This window comes from Chlamydomonas reinhardtii, chromosome 2, assembly GCF_000002595.2.
Source record: "Chlamydomonas reinhardtii strain CC-503 cw92 mt+ chromosome 2, whole genome shotgun sequence".
Taxonomy (NCBI): domain Eukaryota; kingdom Viridiplantae; phylum Chlorophyta; class Chlorophyceae; order Chlamydomonadales; family Chlamydomonadaceae; genus Chlamydomonas; species Chlamydomonas reinhardtii.
The window spans coordinates 3,700,541-3,721,304 of record NC_057005.1 but is presented as its reverse complement, the minus strand read 5'-3'; the positions used below and the strand labels follow the sequence as shown (position 1 = coordinate 3,721,304).

Below are 20,764 nucleotides of genomic sequence, written 5' to 3'. Positions count from 1 at the left end.
CACGTAAAAAGTGTCCGTACACGCGCAAGCACCGTGGGAGGACGCCAATGACGCTTGCCCTGCAAAACGGCTTAGCGGGCGTACCTGGGGTAAGGTTGATGTACTGAAGTGCCGTGGTGAGGTGCGCCAGCGCCCGCAGGCAGCTACTCTTGCCGCAACCGTCAGCGCCGGTCACCAGCAGCGGCTCGGCAGCTGCGAAGGCCGGCAGCATGAGCGACCAGTTCCGCAGCACACGCGCCGTGATAGCGAAGGGCTTCTGCGCGCCTGGCTCGGCCGCCAGCGCCTCGATGCTGAGCGGCGGGACGCCCGACTCGGCCACATCCAGGGGGCAGGCGGCGCTGCAGGCGGACGCGAGCGCGTCACTGAACACCGGAACAAGCTCCTGCCGCGCCGTCTTGCCGCGGAGCTGCCGCGCATATAGCTTTAGCCCCACGTCAAAGAAGCTGGCGAGGACTGCGGCCTGGTTGATGCCGCAGTCGGCGTCGCTGGAACGGGCGAGGGCTCCAGCTCTGGCGGCGGCCGCGGCCGTTCCCTCCTCCACCCATTGCTGCCACAGTGGGCGGTCAGCGGCACGGTACGCGCCGTATGCACGCAGGAAGGCTGGCTTTCGCATAAGAGTGCGCGCAGTCACGTGCGCGACCAGTGCGCCCTCCATCACTACCTCCTGCCCCAGCAGCGCCAACGCCTCCACCAGTCCTGCTTGCTGGTGCTGGCTGGGCAAGTTGTCATCCCCGCCTCCGGCCGCACCTGCAGCTGCAATCCGCGCCGCAGCCGCTTCCCGAGCGCTGGCCGCAGCGCTGAGCAGCGCCGCGTGCTCCTCCTCCGACGGCTGGGCCTCGCTGGAGCCGTGCTGGGTGTTGCTAGTAGTGTTGCAGCTGTTGCCGAACAGCGCGTGCAGGATGACCTCCAGATCGTGACCCGAGCCCGAAAGGAACAGCTGGCTGACGTGATCGGCGTCCGGCAGCGCCCGCACCAGCGCCGCCTGCGCCTCCTCGCTGCGCAGACGTGAGACGTAGACGACGTATGCTGCCTCACTGAGCAGCTGCGCCAGCGCTGCGCCGCCAGGAGCGGGGTCAGTGGCCAGGCGCGGCGCGACCGCGTCCGTCCACCTCAGCAGCTCGCGGATGGTGGTCTTCGCGAAGGCGCTGGCACCCTGCGGAGCGTCCAGGCAAGGTGCGAAAGAGCAGGCGTTCAAACAGCCATACGAGCAGCAAAGATTGCTTGAAAGGCGGATTGGCTGCGCAAAGTGGTGAGTCGCAGGACACGGTCGCGAGCGGCAAGCACAGCTATGGGAGCCCGGTCTCATCGCACGAATCGACAGATGTCCGAGAGCACATCTCAGTAGCGCTGGGCTGGCGCGGTCCGGGCGTGCGTGCTCACCTGGTGCAGCTCCGCCAGGGTGTTGTGCACCTTGACCATCTCCTCCGCACACGCCTCACTCAGGCCGGGTGCCACGCCCGCAGCCTGCAGGCGGGCGCTCACCACCTGCAACAGCAACCAGTGCAAGGCAAGAGGTCAACGTTTTCCTAATGCAAACAGCGAAGGTCAGATGCGGCGTATCTGGCGCTTTTCTCACCGTCTGCCACTCCTCGTCGGGCAAAGCCTGGAACGTGACGGGCTGGAAGCGGCCCAGAAAGGAGCTCGACAGCTGCTCGCGCTTGTCCTTGAACAGCCCTACAGCCGGAGCGTGCACAAGCACGAAACAAGGTGAAGCCAAGCCATGCACGGGGCCACTACTTCAGTGGGCAGCGAGCATGGCTGTACGGGTGTCGCCCTATTCACCCACCTGCGCCTGGATTCTGAGTTGCGAAGAGGCGGAAGTCGGGGTGGCGGCGGAGCACGATGGTGGCGTCGGCCCCCGCCTGCGCCGCCTCGCCCGCGGAGGCGCTGCCCACCTCCATCACGCCGCGGTCCAGCGGAAGCTCCAGCGCCTGCGAGCAGGAAGGAGGCACCGCGCGGTTACAAGCAACATCAATCCCACTGGTGTTAAGTGCAGAACGCAAGGTTGTGACCTTCGGGCACTTTCCATTACTGTCACGCCATGTGTCGCCCATATTTCCTGTTGCGCCACACTCACCGCCAGCACTTGGTCAGGCGCCAGGTTGACTTCATCAAGCAGCAGCCAGTGGCCCTGGCTGAAGGCGGCGGCGAAAGGCTGCAGCTCCATCACCAGCTCCTCCTCCTGGCCGCCGCCCTGCACACCGCTGTTGATGGCCTTGGCCTTGAGCAGCGGCCGCGCGATCAGGTCTTGCGTCGTCACCTGCGACAACAACACGCCAAAAGATTTGATGACAGTGCAGATAATACGGTTTTACCGGCAGGAAGGAATAACCGCGCTCAAAGGCGCGCCGCACGTACGCGCGTAACCTCCCCTCACACGGTACACTGGGAGCTGCGCATGAGCGGACACCCACCTTTGAGCTGAGGTTGAAGCGCACCAGCTTGCGGCCCAGGCTGGCAGCCACGTGCGCCACAGTGGCGGTCTTGCCCACGCCCGTGTCGCCGCTCAGCAGCAGAGGAACGCCCGACTCCGCGGCCTCCCGGATGAGCTGCACATTGCGCTGGGTGGTGGGTGTGAGAATCAGGTCGGACGGCACACGTGCCGACGATGCGGTACCGTCCTGCTGGGCAGCGGTTGCTGGCGCCGTGGCCGACGGCTGTAGCATCTGCGCCTGCAGCGTGGCGAGAGCCAGATCGAAATCCTCACTGCGGACCACGGGGGGCAGCTGGCGATTGCGCTGGCCAGTCTCGGCACACAGGAAGGGAGCAGAGCTGCCGCCGGCTGCTGCGCTGTTCGCACCATTGCTGGGGCCGCACTTCGCTCCGGCTTCAGTAGTGGCTGTGGGCGGAATCCACCCGCTGCTCCATGGGCGCATCAGCGCTTGCCGATCGCTCTCGCCCAGCTGCAGCAGCACCACTAGCAGCTCACAGCAGCTGCGCTGGACGTCCCGTGACGTCGACGTGGCACGCAGCCGCACCAGCGCCGGCAGGCTGCTGTCCAGGCACCTCCACCGAGAGCTGCTGCCGGCACCGTTGCTGGTGGTATCCACTTGCAAATGCTGATTCGCATCAGCCGATGCTTGCGAGCTGGTGGAGGGGCTCCAGGGGCTGGGGCAGTGCGAGAGTACACGCGCCATCGTCGCCAGATGCGCCGCGGCACCTAGGGCAGACGCCCGTGTGCCAGCCAGCCCGCCAGCACCTGGCTCGCCGCTGCAGACGCGGATTACAGCATCAAAGAAGTCAGCCGCCGCCATTCCCACGGGCAGGTGCGACCGCTCGCCAGCGTCCACGGCGGTAGGCAAGGCAGACGCCAGCACAGCCGCTACCCAGCCTTCCAGCTCCACGCCACCCAGCGACGCGCCTGCCGCCACCACCGCCGGCAGCTGCTCGGGGGCGAGAAGGCGCAACACGGCCGTCCGAACTGTAGGAGGTAGCGGCACATGCGGCGAGGCCGCCACCGCCGCGGAGGGGAGCAACGTGGCGGCGCCGCACAGCTGCATCATGAGCGGCACAATGAGGTCGGACACCGCAGCGGCACTGATGCTAGCGCGGTCCATCAGTGCAGCGTCTAGCAGGTGCTGCAGGGAGGACAGCGCCACAGCTTGGTTATGCGCGACCAGGGCGCGGCGCAGAGACAGTGCCAGCGGCCCCGCCGCCAGAGCCCGCGACGCACGTAACAGCAGCGTCGCGGTCTCGCCGGTCACGGCTGCGGCGGCAGCGGCTCCGTGTATGCTGGAGGTCCCAAAGCTGCCGGGAGCCAGCGCGGCGGCGGCCGCAGTCGCCAGCACGGCCGCCACCTCTTCTGCGGCGGTGGCTGCACTAGCAGGGGACTGCTGGCCAGGTGCGGTGGGGGCCAGCAGGCTGCCTTGCCACTCCTCCACTGCGCTCCTGTCGGCCGTCACCTGGACCAGCGCCACCGTCAGCAGCTGTTGCTTGCCCGCAGCGTCTGCGCTGGCGCCGCCCACGGCGCCGCCCGCGGCAGCGGAACTGCTGGCGGCTGGGTCCGAGGCGGTAGCGCACACTGCGTGCAGCAGGATTGCCACGGCCTTGGCTCGGTGCTCCTTGGGGACCGGCGGGCCGGAATCAGACGCGGCTGTGGCGGCGATGGCACACAGCAGCTCCGTCAGCATGGCGGCGGGGCAAACATTCTCTGTGGCTGCTGCAGGTGTGGCCGCAGCAGCTGTTGAGGCAGATGGGGACCAGGTGCTGCAGAGCCGCAACAGCTCGTCCAGAGCCTCCACCGTCAGGCAGCCCAGGGCAATGGCGGGGCTCATCAGCGCGGACCGCAGCAGCAGCGGCAGCGCATACACGCTGGCATGCGCGCCTGGCACCGGGGCTGTCGCTGCTGCGCTGCGCTGCTGCGCATCCGCTGCCGCCAAAGGCCCCAGAAGAGCAGTAAGCAGTCGCGGCACCCACTGGTGGTGGAACGGGGCCCCTTGCGCCGCCCACAGCTCCATCATCGCGGATACCTCTGGCATAACGGCCGGAGCGCGCAGCAGCACCATCGGCATGGGCACGCTGACGCCAGACGCTGCACGGCCCCGCGCCGCCGCTGCCGCCTCGGTTATCTCCCCATACAGGGTCACCACCTCCCCCGCAAGCCACGGCGCGGCTGCGGGCAGCAACTCCGTCAGCACATGCGCAGCTACGGCCAGGCGCTGTCCCGTCAGGAATGGCAGCAGGCAGGAGACCAGGGCTGAGAGCACATGCTCCCGGCGAACCCGGGCCAAGGCTGCAGGCTGCGCTTGCTCCGGCTTCTCCAGGCTACCAGAGTCATTGCATGTCGCCGCAGCAGCCGCACTGTCGCCGATCTGGGTCGGCGGTGTTGGCAGCGCGGCGAGCTCTGCCGCCAGGCTCCGCAGGATGGGCGCCTCTGCAATGCCCTCTGTGCTAGCGTCTACGCCTGCTGGTTGCGAGGCCTGCAGCACCGCGCCCAGCGCCGCCTGCACCAGCGCCTCCCAGCAGGCGAGCCGCTGGGCGTCGCGCGCCAAGCGCCTGCCGGGCCCCGCTGGCTGGCGCGTCTCGGTGCCGTCCGACCACGTCACTGTGACCTCCTGCTTCGCCGACACGCTCATCGGCAGTGCTACCTCGCCTCCGTACAGTAGTCCATCTGGGTCGGCCGGCAACGGGAAGCTGCCGGCGCCCACAGCCACGGCCACATGTGGGTCGAGCCACATCCGCCACATCGGCGCCCAGCAGTCCAGGTCACCCAGGCTGGGCGGCGGCGGCACCAATGCCCATGCGGGGGAAGGTGAAAGCGAAGGCGGTGGTGGTGCCAGCGCGGCCTGGACCTTGGGGTCGGCGCAGCGCAGCAGCTCAACAGCCAGCCAGGCGGCAGTGGCGCGGCTCTCGGGGCTCTGTCGCGGCACCGCCATCAAAATGCCCATGAGGTACGGGAAGAAGTGGACTGGCCCGCTGCTCCTGTTGCTGCTGCTGCTGCTGCTGCCAGCTGCGGCTCCTGCTGTGCCCTCGGCGCTGGCGCTGGGCACTGCCGTGCTGGCGGCGGGTACGAGCGTTTTGTGCTTGCGCGCCAGAGGGTGCTTGTCCGGCGGCGGCACTGCCAGCCGTTTGGTGAGCTCCTTCTTCGCAGCCTTGCGCGCCTCATAGTCCTCCTTGTTCGACTTGTCCACCAGGCCGTACCAGTAGGGGTACTCCACCAGCTGAGCTATGATGGCCATGGTCTTGCCCATGATGGCGTCGTGTCCCGCCAGCGCGCGGGAGGAGCGGTGCAGCCAGCGCACCAGCTCCACAAAGGCCAGCTGCACCTCCATGACGGCAGCGGCACGGCGGCGTGTGTCGGCTGTGCCGGCTGCCGCCGCCGCACCTGGCAGTGTTGGGTCCAGCACGCGCGCGGCCGCTGGTTTGATGATGACCTCCAAAATGCATTGGAGGCCCTCCTCCGGCAGTGGCGAGCCACTGCTGGCCGCGCTGGCAGCAACAGCAGGACTAGCGGCCGCATCGGCGCTGCCCGGCTCGGCTGTCAAGGCGCGCAAGCACAGTAATGCACCGCAGGCCTCCTGCGAGGCGGACTGCACCTGCACTGGCTTGCGCTCGCAGGCCTCCAAAAAGTCCTGTTGCGGGGGCGGCGACAACAGCAGGGGGTGAAGGAGGGCGTAGGCCATGCACGCCGTGGAGGCCTGGGTGCGGCTTGGGCCCCCCCCCCCACCCGGGCACTTTGCCCCCATACCCAGCACCGACCTTGAGCGCCTCATGGACGTCCCAAATTGCTTCCCCGAATTGCTTTTCCATGAGCGTCCTGCTGCAACGAAAACATCACAGCGAAGGAAGACCGGCTGACAACAGCTCCGGACAGAAACCCTCCGCAAGGGGCAAAGAGTTCATGTTCCGCAACATGATTGCGAGTTTACAGTACTTTCATTAATTTGAGAGTTTCAAGTCGGTCCAAGCATGACGAGCGGAGGCATGTTGCAACAGCAACGTCCGCAGGTGACGAGACAACGAAATCTGGATGTGGCCGACCTGGTCTCACCTATGTTCATAACAGAGCTAATTCGGGGCGGAAAGCGCCAGCTCCGCGCTCAGGAGGGAAGTCATTTTGGCGGGCATTCGGCGCGCCACGCTCAGCAGGCAGACTCTGCGCGGGGATTAGTATCGATAATTTAAGCGGGTTGTTACACAGGTATTAGAGCATAACGGGCTTGCAGCGGCCGTGCGGAAGCAGTCATGTCTCCGACGTCCATTCAGGCTCACCGGTGTTGCGAGGCGGTGAACAGAGCCTATAAGCCTTCTGCTTACAGTGCATGCAGTACGCAGCAGTTGGTCTTTGCGCACGCTATCCTCGCAGACCTGGAGGAAGCAGGCCTGATGGGGCAATGGGCACGGGCAATGGGGGGCCGGAGGGTGGGAAAGTTGCCTAGCGCAGGCATCTGGCCGGGTGGGTCTGGTCTGGCAGCTAAGTTCCAGAGGCAACCTGACCCCCGCGCACGCGCATCAGAGGGTGCTGGGGTAGCCCTGCGCAGGCATCTTGGGGTGCCATGTCCACGCATCGCGACTGGCCGGGATGGTCTGCCCAGGCATCTTAGCTGCCGTGCCCAGGCATCTGGGATGGCGGAGGCGGTCCGTGCCATTCCAGACCCTCTTGCGGCATTTTTACCAAGCAACTAGGTGGCTACAATAGGCAGCTCGGATGTGCTAGCAGGGGCGCCGCGGCATCTGCAATGCCTAGCGCAGGCATTCGTGCTGATGGCGCGGGGTCGCGCAGGCATCTGCCATCCCTCGGCGCAGGCATCTGGACTGCCGCGGCGACCCGCCCCAGCCAGCTTCGAACCCCCGCGCACGCAGCCAAAGTTGGCTCGGCAGGGTAGCCCGGTAACCAGAGGCCACCGGCAACTTTTCGGATTTCCTACCCTCCTGGGGGGCTCAGGCCCATTTTGCGCCAGACCAGCAGACCCAGACCCGTGATGCAACCCCTGCGGGACGTTCACCCCGAGATCACCCACTTCACGTCAATGCAGCCACCATCTGTCATGCCCATCTATGGCGTCATGGCCAAGCCCCTACCAGATGTCCACACACGCTGTGCCCTGTTTCTTTTTGCAAGGCACGACGTGGCACACCCTCCTGGCACGAACGCTGCTCCACCCCAATTTGGGCCTAGTACGTGCAGCTTGCCAGTCCTGCTTCAGCCATAACATCCTACGCCCACACCGCGCATATCCTCCATTTGAAGTGGTCCCTCATCGTACTATCCTTGTGCAATGTTGCATTCATAACGACGTAAAGAAGCTCCCTGCCATACCATGTATGAGCCACACACCAGACCAGCCAAGCCATCCACGTTCTGCCATTTACCATGCATGTGGCACTGCACTTTAGCCAAACTGCAACACCGTTCATGCTTTCTTTAGATGCGTTGCCCCTTATACATAATGCCTGGCAGCTTCGCATTCATATGCGTGCGTGCATGCAAGAAGCTAGCATGTGGTTTGGTTCGTTAAGGTTTGATAGCTTCAACCGCGTGGGCCATGCACGCTGCCACCACATCCTGCCGGATGGCGCCGCCGGCTACTGCCGCCTGCCGCGCTCAGCCCTCCGCCGAAGCCGCTGCGAAAGCCGTGCCGCAAAGTCCGCTACTGCGTCCGCCGGCTCCGGCTGCGGCTGCCGCTTTACGCTGCCATCCTCCACCACCCACACCTGCGTGAGAACAGACGACCGTCAGCGCGGTGGACACCGCACACTCATGACTGACTGCCAAGCATTGCAGGTCCTGCCGATCGCTGCTTAGTTGGTAGCTATCGCCTATAATAGTGATCGTCCGTGCACAACCGCACACCCCTCCTTGCCCGTCAGACCGGGCGTCGCAGCGCCCACCTGGTTGCACGTGTCCTTCAGGAACTGCAAGTCGTGGCTGGCGATCACCATAGCTCCTGAGAAAGAAAGACACAGACAGCCAGACATTGTCACAAATGCGTTGTCCTGATGAGCATACATGTCACAGACCCGCAGGATCCAGTCAATTACCACTCGAGCGAACACGCGCGTGCGGCCACCCACCCTCCCACTCATTCACGGCGGCCGCCAGCGCCTGCACCGTGATTAGGTCCAGGTGGTTGGTGGGCTCGTCCAGGAGTAGCACGTGCGGCCTGCGGCGCCACGTGTGTAAATTTACGGAGGGGGGCAAAGGCTGACATGTAGGCATGGGTGTATTAAGACGTCGCCCATGCCCCAGCAGTACGTATGCTGTTCAAGCCCGTGGGGCCCGTAGTCCGAGGCTAGTTGTCAACCACAACTAAGCCACGTCGTCGCTAACAGGCCGCCCTTGCCCACCCCCAGAGTCCCACCACAATCGCCCCCGCCCCACATCCCTCGCCCAACCAAGCCCAGATGCGAACTGCGGCGAGCTGGTCAGGCTCACTTTGCCAGCATCTCCATCGCAAGCGCCACGCGGCAGCGCTGCCCGCCGCTGAGCGCCGCCAGCGGTGTGGAGGCCAGCGGCCCCGGCACCGCGAACTTGCCAAGGTAGTCAAACACCTCCTGCTGCCGCAGAGTGGGGCAGCGAGCCTACGGCACAGGCAGGCGTGGCAGGCGAGGAGAGCGGGCGATGCGGGGCAAAGCAAAGCGTCAGCCATCAAAAGGGTGTACGCGAGAGAGTATACACGTACGGGCGGTGCACAAGTAAGGGGCCTGCGGACAAGGCAAGGGCAACCCACAGCGCTCAGGCGCGGCGCCCACCTGCACGGCTGAGAACGGCGTGGCCGGCCCGCCGTCCGTGCTGATGCTGCTGCCGTGCTGCTGCAGCAGCCGCCGGCCGCTGTGCTGGTCCAGGCATGCCACGACCAGACGCGAGGAGGCGGGCGCCACCACCTCGCCGGCTGCAGGCGCCAGCTGTCCCGCCAGCACGCGCATCAGCGAGGACTTGCCACTGCCGTTCAGGCCGAGCTGCCAGCGTTTAAGAGAGGTTAAAGGTAGGGTCAGACAAAGGCTTCAGAATGAAATGAGCACTGGAATATGGTTATGGACTTGAGCATTCAGCGCGACCTGCAGCCTTGTGGCCCCAGCTCACCAGGCCAATACGGCTTCCGGCCTCCACATCAAACGTCACGTGCGACAGCACCACGCCCGCCGCCGCACGCGCCTCCGCCGCCACCGCCTCTGCGGCAGCCGCCGCCTGCGCAGCCGCCTCTGCTGCCGCCTTCTTCCCGGCCGTCACCGCATTCTTGCCACCACGCGTGCTGCTCGTGACGGGATTCGCTGCCGCGGCAGCTGCCGCCGCAGCGGCAGCGGCTGTAGCCGCCTCCGCCGCTGCTACAGCCGCAGAGCCGCCGCCGTAGGCGATGGTGACGTCCCGGAGCTGTAGCAGGGGGCCGCGCTGTCGCAGGGCCTCGGGCGGTGGCAGCTGCATCACCACGGGCTCCTCGGGTCTGTCCAACTCAACCTGTGTGGGGGCCGTGCCCGTGCGCGTGTATGTTTCCTTGCGTTGGTCGCAGCTCGCACGGCGGTGCTTAGAGCACATGTTGCACAACGCGGCGGGGATGTGTAACCGTAACAAAACATTTGGCCGGCTTGCAGACTTTCAGCCCTGCGCCCTGCGGCCCTGCATGCAGCACACGCGCACGTGCGTCCTCACCTGCGGCCGCTGCGTATCGTGGTAGCCGGCCCAGTATGACACTTTGAACTTCTTGCCGTCGGCGGTCTTATCCGATCCAATCCGGTCAATCTTCTTCTTGCGGCTGGCAGCCTGCAGCAGCCGCTTGTCGTCGCCCGCCTGCGGGGGAGAAGGGAATTGCTCCGGTATCCCACGCCCCTGCGATATTCCGGACGCTACTGCTGGGCACTGCCATAAGCATGCAGGACCCAGCAGTACGAATGCGCCCACTCACGTCGCGTGCCGCCTTCTCGGCGCGCTGTATGGTGGCCTCGAGGTGCGCCCGTTGCCGCTCCTGCCCCGCCAACTGTCGCTCCTTGTGCACAGACGCCTCCGCCTTCGCCTGCGCGGGTTGCGGGTTCGCGCTCATGCTACCACACGGGTGGGCGCCTGGGCGGCTGGAAGCATGGCCCGCTGGCCTGAACCACGCATGCAGGGCGGCCCAACCAAGCATACCACTCCTACACGGCGGTCCACCATTGCATGCTTTGCCTATCTGTGACCAGTAGGCCTGCTCTCATCGCATGACCACACACCAACTCCGTTCTGCTTATGGAGCGTCTTAGCCCCACCTGCATGTAGGCGTCGTAGGCGCCGGGGAAGTAGGTCAGGGCGCCGTCGCGCAGGATGATGGTCTCCTGCGTCACCGCGTTGAGGAACGCCCGGTCGTGGCTGACCAGCACCAGCGTCTGCCCCTCGCAGCAAGTGGCCAGGCGGTTCTGTACATGTGTGGGTGGGCGCCGCAAGGTTTAAGGGCAGGAAGGACAGGCGAAGCCGTGAAAGGAGGATGATAATTAGCTTGGGACATTTGAGGAAACGAAGTTCAGGGGTCAGAACGGATGCAGACCCGCTTGCGCAACCGCACACGCATGTAAGAGTCGGGTCGGGGCCTTGGAAGGCAGGGACTTGATACGTGCGTGCGGAGGAGGTCAGAGCGGGTGAGAAACGGCTTGCGCAATAGCGCGCACAGGTCAGAAAAGCTCAACAGCGCAAGCAAGGCAGCGCGAGGCGCGAATGCACACAGGCCCACCTGCAGCCACAGGATGGACAGAATGTCCAGGTGGTTGGTGGGCTCGTCCAGCAGCAGCAGGTGCGGCCGGGCCAGCAGCGCGCAGCCCAGTGCCACCTGAACGCCACACATCCAAAGCAAGCCGGGGCACGTACGCGGTGCATGCGTCAGCGGCCTGCTGAGCTGCTGTGAGTGTAACAGCAGCCGTTCGGGCACACCGCAGGCTGCAAAGCGCGCGCCTCGCTCACCCGCATGCGCCACCCGCCGCTGAGCTGCTTGGTGGGCGTGTCACGCTGCTCCAGCCCAAAGCCCAGTCCCTCAAGCACGGCGCCAGCTGCCGCCAGTTCCTCCTCCTCGCTGGCGCCCAGCTCCTCCAACTCCTCATACAGATCCGCCAGCAGCTGAGGCGCCATCGAGGAAGCCTTGTCCAGCGACAACTGCAGGTGTTCCAATGGGCAGCGGAGGAGAAGCAGCAGAAGATGGTAAGCGGCAACCACACACCGCCACACACAGCCTCCTCACCCCCGAAAAGACAACTTTCTGACCCGTGGTCACTGCTGCACTGGCACCAACCCTGCAATGCACCCACAGCCCTGGCCCTGGTCCCGCGCGACCGCACCTCATCCTCTTGGGTCTTGCGCGCAGCCTCCCGCGCGGCCAGTGCATTCTTCAGCGCCACCTTGCCGCGCAAGCGACTGCGCCGCGCCGCCGCCTGCTCTGTGTGGCCCAGACCGGCCGCGCGCCAAGGGTGCAAGCAACGTACTCACGTACTCCTGTCGGATCGGGTCACTCTATGCCCGACTGCAAATTATCCCACATTGAAAGACTGGACTGACGGCTCAACGCCAGCACGAGTTGTGTCTCACCCGCTTCCACAGCCGTGCCCTCAGCGCGAGACGCCAAGATGGACCTCACGCACTCCACCAGTCGGCGCTGGTGCCGCGTCAGCCGCTGCTGTGGCGGCGGCCGAGGCTCGCCAGTTGTACCCGGGCCGCCGCCATGGCTGCTGTCCGTCGCGCCCTCCGCGCCTCCCTGGGCTCCCTCGGACCGCTCCTGCTCTGGGTCATTGGCGTCTCCGCTCTCCTCCTCCTATAAAGCCAAGGGTTCCAACGCGGTGGCGAAGCATGTGTGAATGGTTCAGCCAACCCCGACAAACACACCCAAGGCCCCTCTCTCTGTCGACCACGGGGCCTATCCTAAAACCTCGGACAACTGTTTTACAGCCTCTTCCCACCCCTCGCTCGGTGCCTGTGCAGGCCTTGGGACTGGCCCGTCAACAGCACCTTCAGCCTCGCCATCTGTATGAACCCCCACTCCAATTCCTGTTCCTACCACTCTCCACGCATCTTCCCCCTCCTCTCCGCCACACCCACCCAACCCACCTTACCCACACCTCCCCTTCCCACACCTGTCCGCCCTCGGGATCCTCGTCCAGCGCCGCCTCCAGCTCGGCTATCTGGCCCGCCAGCCGCCCCCGCGCACTGCCCGCGTCCAGCACCGTCTGCAGCGCGCTGCGGTCGTCGCCGGGCACGTTCTCCTGCTCCACGTACACGATCTGTACGTACGGTTTGGGTTAAGTGCGTAGCCGTGTAGGTGGAGCACGGCCATACCAAGTAGGAACGGCCAGGCCCTCGTTCATGAGGCGCGATGTGCAGCAGTGTGAAGTGCTGAGGGGCGACTCCGCGTAAGGATGAATACCCGAACCCCAACCGCCCCTGTCATGTGAAGACAGTTGGGCCTTGCCTCGAGCAGCGCTACGTGGTAGCGGTGTCATGCTCGTGAATGAGTATCGTTTGCGCCAGTAGTATTGAGTTTGAGGCGCGGTCGTTCCGGGGGAAAACGCCGAAGCCCTGAGGCCTGGTGCTGAGCGCGCCAGGCGAGACATCACACCCTCGCCGGCCTTCACACCGCCAGCCGTACCAGGCGTACCTTCATGTCACGTGGCAGACCCGGAATGACCTTGTTGGCCAGGGCACGCAGCAATGTGCTCTGTCGATGGTGGCAATACGGCAGTGAGCACGGGAGTTTAGGAAACACGCCGCGTATGGCCGTCGATCCGATACGGTAACGCTTGTTTGGTATGCGGTACAGCCAGCGTCGACCAGTGGAAAGGATTGCCCATGGTCCCGTTCTCACTGCATGCATCAGTGCTGAGTGCTGACCGCCGTGGGCCCTGCCTACATCAACATTCGCCTCGCAATCAAGCTCGCAGCTCAAGCCGACAAACCGATTCGCGCTCTTGTTTGCAGCTTTCAAGCCCACCTTGCCGGTGCCGTTCCGACCTATCAGGCCGTACCGCACGCCCGACTTGAGGAAGAGGATGGCATCCGTGAGCAGCTCCCGCTTCTCCACTCCCAGCGTCAGACCCCGCACCTCCACGTCCCCTGTGGCGCTTCCCTCCAGTGTTTCTAGGTGGAAGCGAGACAGCTGTACCTGCGGGCATCGGTTTTAGTGCTGTGCGTTTGTTGGATACCGTTGCTTGGAATGGTTCGGGGCAGGGGAGGCCCCTGGTTCGGGGCCCAAAGGACTGGCAGCGGGCGCTGGCCCTTCCAGGTAGCTTTCATGCCACGCTTTTTTTCACAGCATGCATATGTCATCTTAACGCTCTCTACATGGTTGCCCAGCGCACACAAGACAGTATGGTCTCCTCTCGACCCCGGTGCGTGGGCCCGTGGTATGCAAGGTGTGGGGTCCTGGTGTGTGGGCCCCTCTTGCACAGCAATCACCCAAGCGCCAGGTGCAAGATTCCAACTCGCACATCACGACGCCACACGGACCTGCACCTCCACCACAGCTGAACTGGACGGGGGCTCTCCATTGTCACTATCGCTGGAATCCGAGGCTAGGCGTTCAGGCATGTTGGCTTGGAATATTTATTGCTATGTAAACGTGGCACGTTTATACTGTATGCATACGCCCCGCAAATGCAGAAGGTGCGCCGTGAATACCGGTACAGGGTTGTCAGTTTCGCTCAGGCCGCTCGGTCTGGCTCCTAATATCACATGGTCAGCAAGCAACTTGATTACTTCACTTGAGGCAAATTCGCGCAATACAATAGTTGCTGCCGAATTCCATGTGGAGGGGGTCGCGTTTCATCCGGCGTTTCACGCTGCCCAAGCGAATTTGCTGATAACAATTGGTAGGCAAAGCCAGAGCACCTCAAAGGGCATCCTTGTGCTTTTGCCGAGAACCTACAGGGCGGTTGTTCACCGGCATCAGCGGTTGTCAAGCGAGGCCGCGCGTTACTGCTGAAGCCGCGGCGCCCGAACCCTGTGCTGCTTCGGCCCCCCTTCAGGCCCCCTTTCGCCTCTAGTCCCCCACACGCCGTGGCCCCTCCAGTCCTTGCGTGAGTCCTTGCCCCCCGACACGCATCTTCTGAGTTACAGTTCAATGCGGTTTCCACCGCTCTCATAGCGCTTCTCATGAATGTATGTGTCACGGTGCATTCGAGGTCTTCACCGCCCTTCGCCCACGTGGAGCAAAACTGCACCTTGTTTACACCAGGGGGTGAAACACATACGAGGAAAGAGTCCGCACCCAGTCATCAGTCAAACAAACAGACAACAATGCCGAAGGAAAACAGTCAAGCACACGTGCCCCAGGTCCCGCCGGCCGCTGATACGCCAGTAAGCAAGCGTGCTAAGGAACGAGTGCTTACGCACGGTCTGTTGTCAAGCCCGCGTAGCAGTAACACCAGTCAAGAGTCACGGCCGCTGGGGACGAACCCCCGCATTGGAATCCGCTTTCAAGGAAACCACCAGCCACATCTATATATATCAAGTCACTGTCAACACCCACTGTCAGGAGTCATATTTTACTGTAGACGACATGCACTTCACGCCACTTGGTCATAAGCCGTACATGCCCCGGGTGCGCCATCCGCCAAAACACCGGTCTCCGAGGACCCTTCGGAAGAGGTGCACCCTTCCTCCCAGCAACACACACACGACACCTACTCCCCGCACACCACCCACACGGACCCCTCTCTCAGTCTGCTCCAAACGTTGCAGCCAGCCATCCGGTGTGCAAACGTGAAGTCACAGCGTCGTTGCTAAGGATGGTCAAAGTTCGGACACGATCGCTCTCAGTAGCCCTGCGCCCCAATGCCGCCAGGGGCGCACAACCACTTCACCACGCCCGGCCTTCAGCGCTGCTGCTACCCCAGCACGCCCGCGCGCACACACGCGCGCACACAATGCGGCGACCGCTAGCCCAGCTCGCAGGCGGTTGGTAGAGAACAGCCACGCATGGGGGGCTCTTCTTGCAGAGCCTGCTTTTGCTCTGTAGCGTGGCGGGCAGGCGGCACACGGAGCGCCGCTCGCCGCAGTATAGCCGCGCGCCACTGCAAAACACACGAAACACACAATAAACTCACGCGAAAAAATCTTCTCCCCCCTTCTCCCTGTGCACAAGCTCTTCAGTCAAAAAGCTTCAGGCACTGCAATGGTTACGGGGGTTCCTCCTTATTTCCGCATGGCCAATAACGTGTGCACGCAGCTTGAGAAGGGGTTGTTCGGGTCAAGCGCAAGCGGCGAGTTGTCCTTGTTCTTTGTGAAGTAGACCTCCTGCGTCACCAGCTTGATAAGGCTGACACGCGAGCCGCACAGAATGTCGGACGCGGTCACAAACAGCTGGAAGTTGTCGGGTTGGTTCAGCAGAGTGACCAACGACTGCGCCGCGCCCTGCGTCATGCCGATCGTCATGTTGTACTGTTTGGCGCCGCTCGACAGGATGCGGTTGGGGCAGTCGTCATTCAGCAGGTCGTACTGCGTGCCCTCTTCCCATCCGTAGGTGGTGAAGATCGCCCGTAGGCCATCCATCAGGTTGCGGCACAGGATGGGCACCAGGTCGAAGCTAACGTCGGATCCGGCCAGCGTGGGCGGCGCCACGATGGCAAAGATGCGGTTCTGGGTGAAGGTGCTGATCGTCGGCGGCGGCGGAGGGGGAGGCGAGGGCGGGCGGCGGGTGGTGGGCAAGTTCCGAGGTGGAGGAGACGGGGGAGGAGACGGGGGAGGAGACGACGGCGGCGGCGGCCGCGGCGGCTTCGGGCGGCGCACCGGCGGCGGCGGCGGTGGGCTGCGCTTGCGCGGCGGCGGCGGCGACGGCGGGGGGCGGCGGCGGACGAAGGGTGCGTTGGGCTGCGACGGGCCGTCGGGGCCAGCGGGCAGGTCCGGCGGCGGCGGGCGCGGCGGGCGCGGCGACGGCGGCCGCGGCGGGCGTGGCGGGCGTGGTGGTGGCGAGTTCAGGCCGACGCCGCAGCACAGGGCCGGCACGTCGGGGCAGCGCTCCACCCAAGAGGCGCCGTTTGCCTGCAGCAGCGTGGAGCTGTTGCAGGGCAGGCCCACCGTGGCCGCGTACTCGTTGAACTCGTCATGGAAAGTCATGCCGAAGGCGGTCGAGTGGCGGGGGTCGGTGAAGCCCACGGTGATGACCATGAAGTAGGCGATGGTGGCGCCCAGCTTGCACACCGGGCCCTGGTAGGGGCGGTCAAAGAACGCCAGCTTGGAGACCAGCGTGGCCGTGGCACGCTCGCACATGTCGTCGGCGTAGGGCGTGGGCGACTCCACCGTCATGATGAAGGGGTCGTTGTACGGCGGAGGCGGGCGCGGGCGCACCGGCGGCGACGGCGGCACCATGTTGGGCGGGAAGGGCGGCGACGGCGAGGGCATGTTGGCGGGGCCGCCGGGCGGTTCGGGCACGGGCATGGGGCGCGGCGGCGGGCGCGGCGGCGCGGGCGGGCAGACGCCGCCCAGCTGGCGCACGGGGTAGTTGGAGTTGCGCACGTCCCAGTACACGTCGGTCTGGTTGCACGAGGGCGTGCCCATGCCCAGCAGGCCGGTGCGGCAGGTGGGCTGCACGACAGTCAAGGGTATTGACGCACAGGGTGGGAGGTGGCAGTCAGTAAGGAGCAGTGTCAGTAAGGAGCAGTGTCAGCGGGTGGAAGTGTTGTGAACGGCCCTGCTCGCCCAGCACGCACACGCAGCCAACGGCTTTCCACAATGCGTCAATGCCCAATGCCTCTGCTCTCGAGCCCCATGGTATTCACGATGGACTCACGTTGATGGAGGACAGCGTCACCACCGCGAAGTATGGGTTGTTGAAGTTGGTCCAGAAGGTCTGGGCCTCCTTGTCCGTGGCAAAGACCGTGTAGATGGACATGAACGTGCTGTTGAGCGAGACGGTGTCACAGTACCAAGAGGTGGCGTTGAAGGTGTAGAGGTACTTGACCGTCACAATGAAGTCCCAGCACGCGTCTAGGTCGCTTGTGGCGTTGTAGCGGTAGTTGATGGCCTGCACCGTGACGCCGCAAGGCGGCGGCGGCGGGCTGGGCGGCGCCGGCGGGTGCGGCGGCGAGTTGGGGTTCGGCGGGCGCGGCGGGCTGGGCGGCGCGGGCGGCGGGCTGGGCGGGTGCGGGCAGGCGAACTGGTCCATCACGAACCAACAGTCGTCAGATGACACCTCGCCGCCGTATGCACAGAAGGGCTGGGGGTTGGTCAGGTTCTGCTTGGCCAATGGCACGGGCGGGATGATGCTGAAGGGGTTGTACACTATGTCCGTGTAGTTGCCCACAGCGCCGCAGCCGGGCGTCAGCACCGTGAACAGGTCCACCCAGAAGGGCTCGTTGTTGACCGAGTCGAAAAAGTAGCGCAGGTTGGTGATGCTGTTGAAGTAGAACGTCAGCGTCAGCACGTCGAAGTTCGAGTCGAACGCCGACTGGAACACCGACGTGATGGTGCAGGTGACGCGCTGCACCACGGTGCGTCCGCGCCAGTAGTACGACGTGGCGTTGCGAGCCATGGAGCAGTCGTAGCCCGAGGAGAAGAAGCGCAGCGGGTTGAAGGTGGTGACCGACACCTGCGCGTAGACCGACAGGTTGGGCGGCGGCGCGGGCGAGGGCGGCAGCGGCGGGTTGGGCGGGCTGGGCGCGGGCGAGGGCGGCAGCGGCGGGTTCGGCGGCGACGGGTTCAGCGGCGGGTCGGGCGGCGCGGTGGGGCGTAGGTTGCAGGCGTCGGGGTTGAGGACGTACTCGGTGATGATGGCCGGGCCGTTCGAGTTGGAGAACACGGTAGGCTTGGTGATGGTGGGGGGGTTGGCGCACGTGGGGTTGGGGATCTGGATCTGGCTGGACGAGAACGGCACGCCGTTGACGTTGAGCACGATGAAGAAGCGGTCTGACTTGGAGATGTCCACCGGGTCGCAGTTGTTCTCAAAGCCGGGGCGGCAGGTGCAGCGCTCGTTCAGGTTGCGCTTGGCCGTGTTCTTGTAGGAGCGGGCGGGGTCGCAGATGCGCTGCAGGTTGAACACGGCGCTGAAGCACGAGTACTTGCCGCTGTAGATCATCGGGTCCACGTATTGCTTGTACGTCACGTTGCGCGCGTCCGTCCACAGGTAGATGGAAGCCGACATGTCCAGATACAGGCCCTCGTCGTCCTGCTCGGGCTCGAGCGGGTAGGGCTCCACATAGAAGAGCTGGTTGGGTGCCTGGCCGGTGGGCTGCTGCGTGGGGAAGTTGTTGTTCACGCCGCGGATGGCCACGGTGATGTACAACAGCGACTTAGTGGGGTCGGCGCTGTACGTGCGGTAGATGTAGGCGTCGGCCAGCACGGGCGCGTTCACCCAGTCCATGGCGTAGCGGTTCTTCATGGGCACCTTCAGCACGCCGGCCGGGCCGTTGCACACGTCCTTGTAGTAGTCCTGAGCAAGGGAGGGAGGAGGGAGGCAGGCGTGGTGAGGGTGGGCGGGCACGGCGCACACGGATGGCACATGAACCAAATGGATAGGTGCCCGCATGGTGTTCAGCTCGCGCGCGTGCGTGCAGGATGGCTGAGCACTGCGTCAACTGGTTGGCTGCGTGTTCTTCCGCTTTGGGGCCTTGCACGCCGAGCCCCATCCTGGCGCTTTCTTTCTTGAGGCAAGCCCCCAACCCAAAGAACTCAACCTCAGGACGCCCTCACCCTCGCCGCTCTATGGAACCCCCACCGGCGCAACACGCAAGATGCAAACCGGCATGACAGCTATGCACCCGCGCTGCCAGCAATGCTAGCTTTTGCCAACAACTTTTCCCTTGGCCCTCACCCGCCCCGGAAGCCAAGCCTGGCTGCATGCCTGTTGCGTCCAAGTCCCTTTTCCAGTGCGACATGCTCAGGCTAGACATGTTCGGATGCTGGGGATTGGTGAGGCAACCTCTCCGCCAAGGCAGGCGGCCTGTGGCTCCAGTCCGCTGGTTGGGAAGTGTGCCCGTGCCCGCAGTCCTCTCCTACTACTGCTTGTGGACACCACTCACAAACGATGGGCCACTGTGAACCCGCCTGACGTGCCATTACCAGGAGCCCGGGCAGAGCCCAACTTTCAGGCCAGGCCAAGTTCACTCCCCCCCCATCAGCCGCAACCGCAGCACCCCGCATCCCCGCGCGCGCACCTTGCCATACGGCCACTGTGTCCCAGGGCCGGGAATCATGCAGATGTCGAAGCGGGGATCATTCCGCCCGTAGTACTGGTCTACCGTCTGCGGGGCAAAGCGAGGGCGAACGCAAGGTGGCGTTAAGGACAGCCAACGGAGGGCGCATATACGCCTGTAGCGACCATGAATTAAGCCCTTGAAGAAATCATCGTGGTATGCGGTATGACACAATTACCGGCCTTAAAACATGAGGCGTGCAGGTGGAAATGGACGCCGTTTGTGTGATGGGAGCCGGCAACTTCCCGTCCTAGAGCCTTCCAGCGCCGAGCTATGTTTACATCATTGTAAGTAGGTCTATTGTATGCATGCAAATGCGGCTTGTGCTGCGGCGGGTGTTATGGGTCGGCAACTTGCGGGGACAGCAGTCACCCAAGTGGCAAGTCCCGCACCCGAGCACCCCACAGGTACAAGCAATTGATGAAAGCACCATTGGCGTTGAGGGGTGTGGGGCCAGCGAGTTTTCGGGCGGCACGTTACTACACGACATGCGAACTCACTGCGCAACTTGTCGGGGCGAACGCGCCCGTCGTGTTCTGGCACGCCAGCGATTGGTTGTAGCCTGGAAGGCTGCACCATCGGCCAGCATTTAGCGCTGGAGTTTGCCCCAGAACTTGCAGCGCCAAGAGGAACGGCAGGGCCGCTAGGAGGAGCGTTCTCGAGCTCCCCATCGCGGGCCTCGCCTCCGTCCGCGTCGTCAACGGCACCTTCTAGATACTATAGACGATAAAACTGCTGCTGCAGGGCGTTGTTCACTGGCTAATGAGAGCGGTTCTGGACTAATTGCGCCGGTCTAGGTGGCGAGACTGCGGAAGAGCCAGTTCCATAGCACAGTGTATCTAACCAGACGCAATGTCACAGCGCTGGTGTATTTTCGCGGAGCAAGCAGTGGACTAGCTGTGGAGCAGTCGCAGCGTTGCTCCTTGCAGAATTTTGGTCGCGTACGACGTCCCGCCCGCCACAGAGCGGGCGACGGATGCAACTGGAATTTCCTGTTGCAAACTGTTCCATTTAATACAGATATCTCTCGTGAATGCTCTGTGATTGATTCGGAGTGCTCTTGCAAGGTCGCGGGCGGAGGATGGCTTGTGCATGTGTGCGGCCGCACATCGGTCTGTGCGCGCGCGCAGTGGCACGGCAACATATCCAAGTTTGAGCTGCGAGAGATGAAGCGCACGCGACGATGCGACAC

At 64.2% G+C, this 20,764-nt stretch overlaps 3 protein-coding genes across 3 annotated transcripts in view; all 3 read right to left on the bottom strand.

The window, feature by feature from the left end:
- The window catches only part of CHLRE_02g095250v5 (uncharacterized protein), a 35,272-nt gene extending 28,473 nt beyond the window's left edge, over nucleotides 1-6,799 (bottom strand). Inside the window, exons 1-9 of the mRNA XM_043059617.1 lie at nucleotides 6,712-6,799; nucleotides 6,491-6,595; nucleotides 6,199-6,256; nucleotides 2,415-6,071; nucleotides 2,078-2,260; nucleotides 1,787-1,931; nucleotides 1,577-1,674; nucleotides 1,381-1,485; nucleotides 85-1,153 (exon numbers count right to left, since the gene is read on the bottom strand). Of these exons, the coding sequence (XP_042927251.1) occupies nucleotides 85-1,153; nucleotides 1,381-1,485; nucleotides 1,577-1,674; nucleotides 1,787-1,931; nucleotides 2,078-2,260; nucleotides 2,415-6,071; nucleotides 6,199-6,249 (5,308 nt within the window). The 5' untranslated portion in view covers nucleotides 6,250-6,256; nucleotides 6,491-6,595; nucleotides 6,712-6,799. The remainder of the gene's footprint in view (nucleotides 1-84; nucleotides 1,154-1,380; nucleotides 1,486-1,576; nucleotides 1,675-1,786; nucleotides 1,932-2,077; nucleotides 2,261-2,414; nucleotides 6,072-6,198; nucleotides 6,257-6,490; nucleotides 6,596-6,711) is intronic.
- A 308-nt stretch (nucleotides 6,800-7,107) lies between these two features.
- Nucleotides 7,108-14,299, bottom strand: CHLRE_02g095200v5 (uncharacterized protein). Its single transcript, XM_001700017.2, has 17 exons — nucleotides 13,892-14,299; nucleotides 13,377-13,547; nucleotides 13,044-13,103; nucleotides 12,523-12,669; nucleotides 11,981-12,203; nucleotides 11,734-11,831; nucleotides 11,363-11,551; nucleotides 11,136-11,231; nucleotides 10,678-10,824; nucleotides 10,341-10,448; nucleotides 10,088-10,225; nucleotides 9,524-9,895; nucleotides 9,193-9,399; nucleotides 8,876-9,021; nucleotides 8,515-8,603; nucleotides 8,332-8,387; nucleotides 7,108-8,154 (listed from the first exon to the last, which is right to left on the bottom strand). The coding sequence occupies exons 1-17, from the start codon at nucleotides 13,970-13,972 to the stop codon at nucleotides 8,026-8,028; spliced, it is 2,457 nt and encodes an 818-aa protein (XP_001700069.1). The 5' UTR covers nucleotides 13,973-14,299; the 3' UTR covers nucleotides 7,108-8,025.
- Nucleotides 14,300-14,482: 183 nt separating this feature from the next.
- CHLRE_02g095150v5 (uncharacterized protein) lies at nucleotides 14,483-20,599 on the bottom strand. Its single transcript, XM_043059613.1, has 4 exons — nucleotides 20,073-20,599; nucleotides 19,534-19,620; nucleotides 17,172-18,809; nucleotides 14,483-16,966 (listed from the first exon to the last, which is right to left on the bottom strand). The coding sequence occupies exons 1-4, from the start codon at nucleotides 20,241-20,243 to the stop codon at nucleotides 15,578-15,580; spliced, it is 3,285 nt and encodes a 1,094-aa protein (XP_042927250.1). The 5' UTR covers nucleotides 20,244-20,599; the 3' UTR covers nucleotides 14,483-15,577.
- Nucleotides 20,600-20,764: the final 165 nt, after the last annotated feature.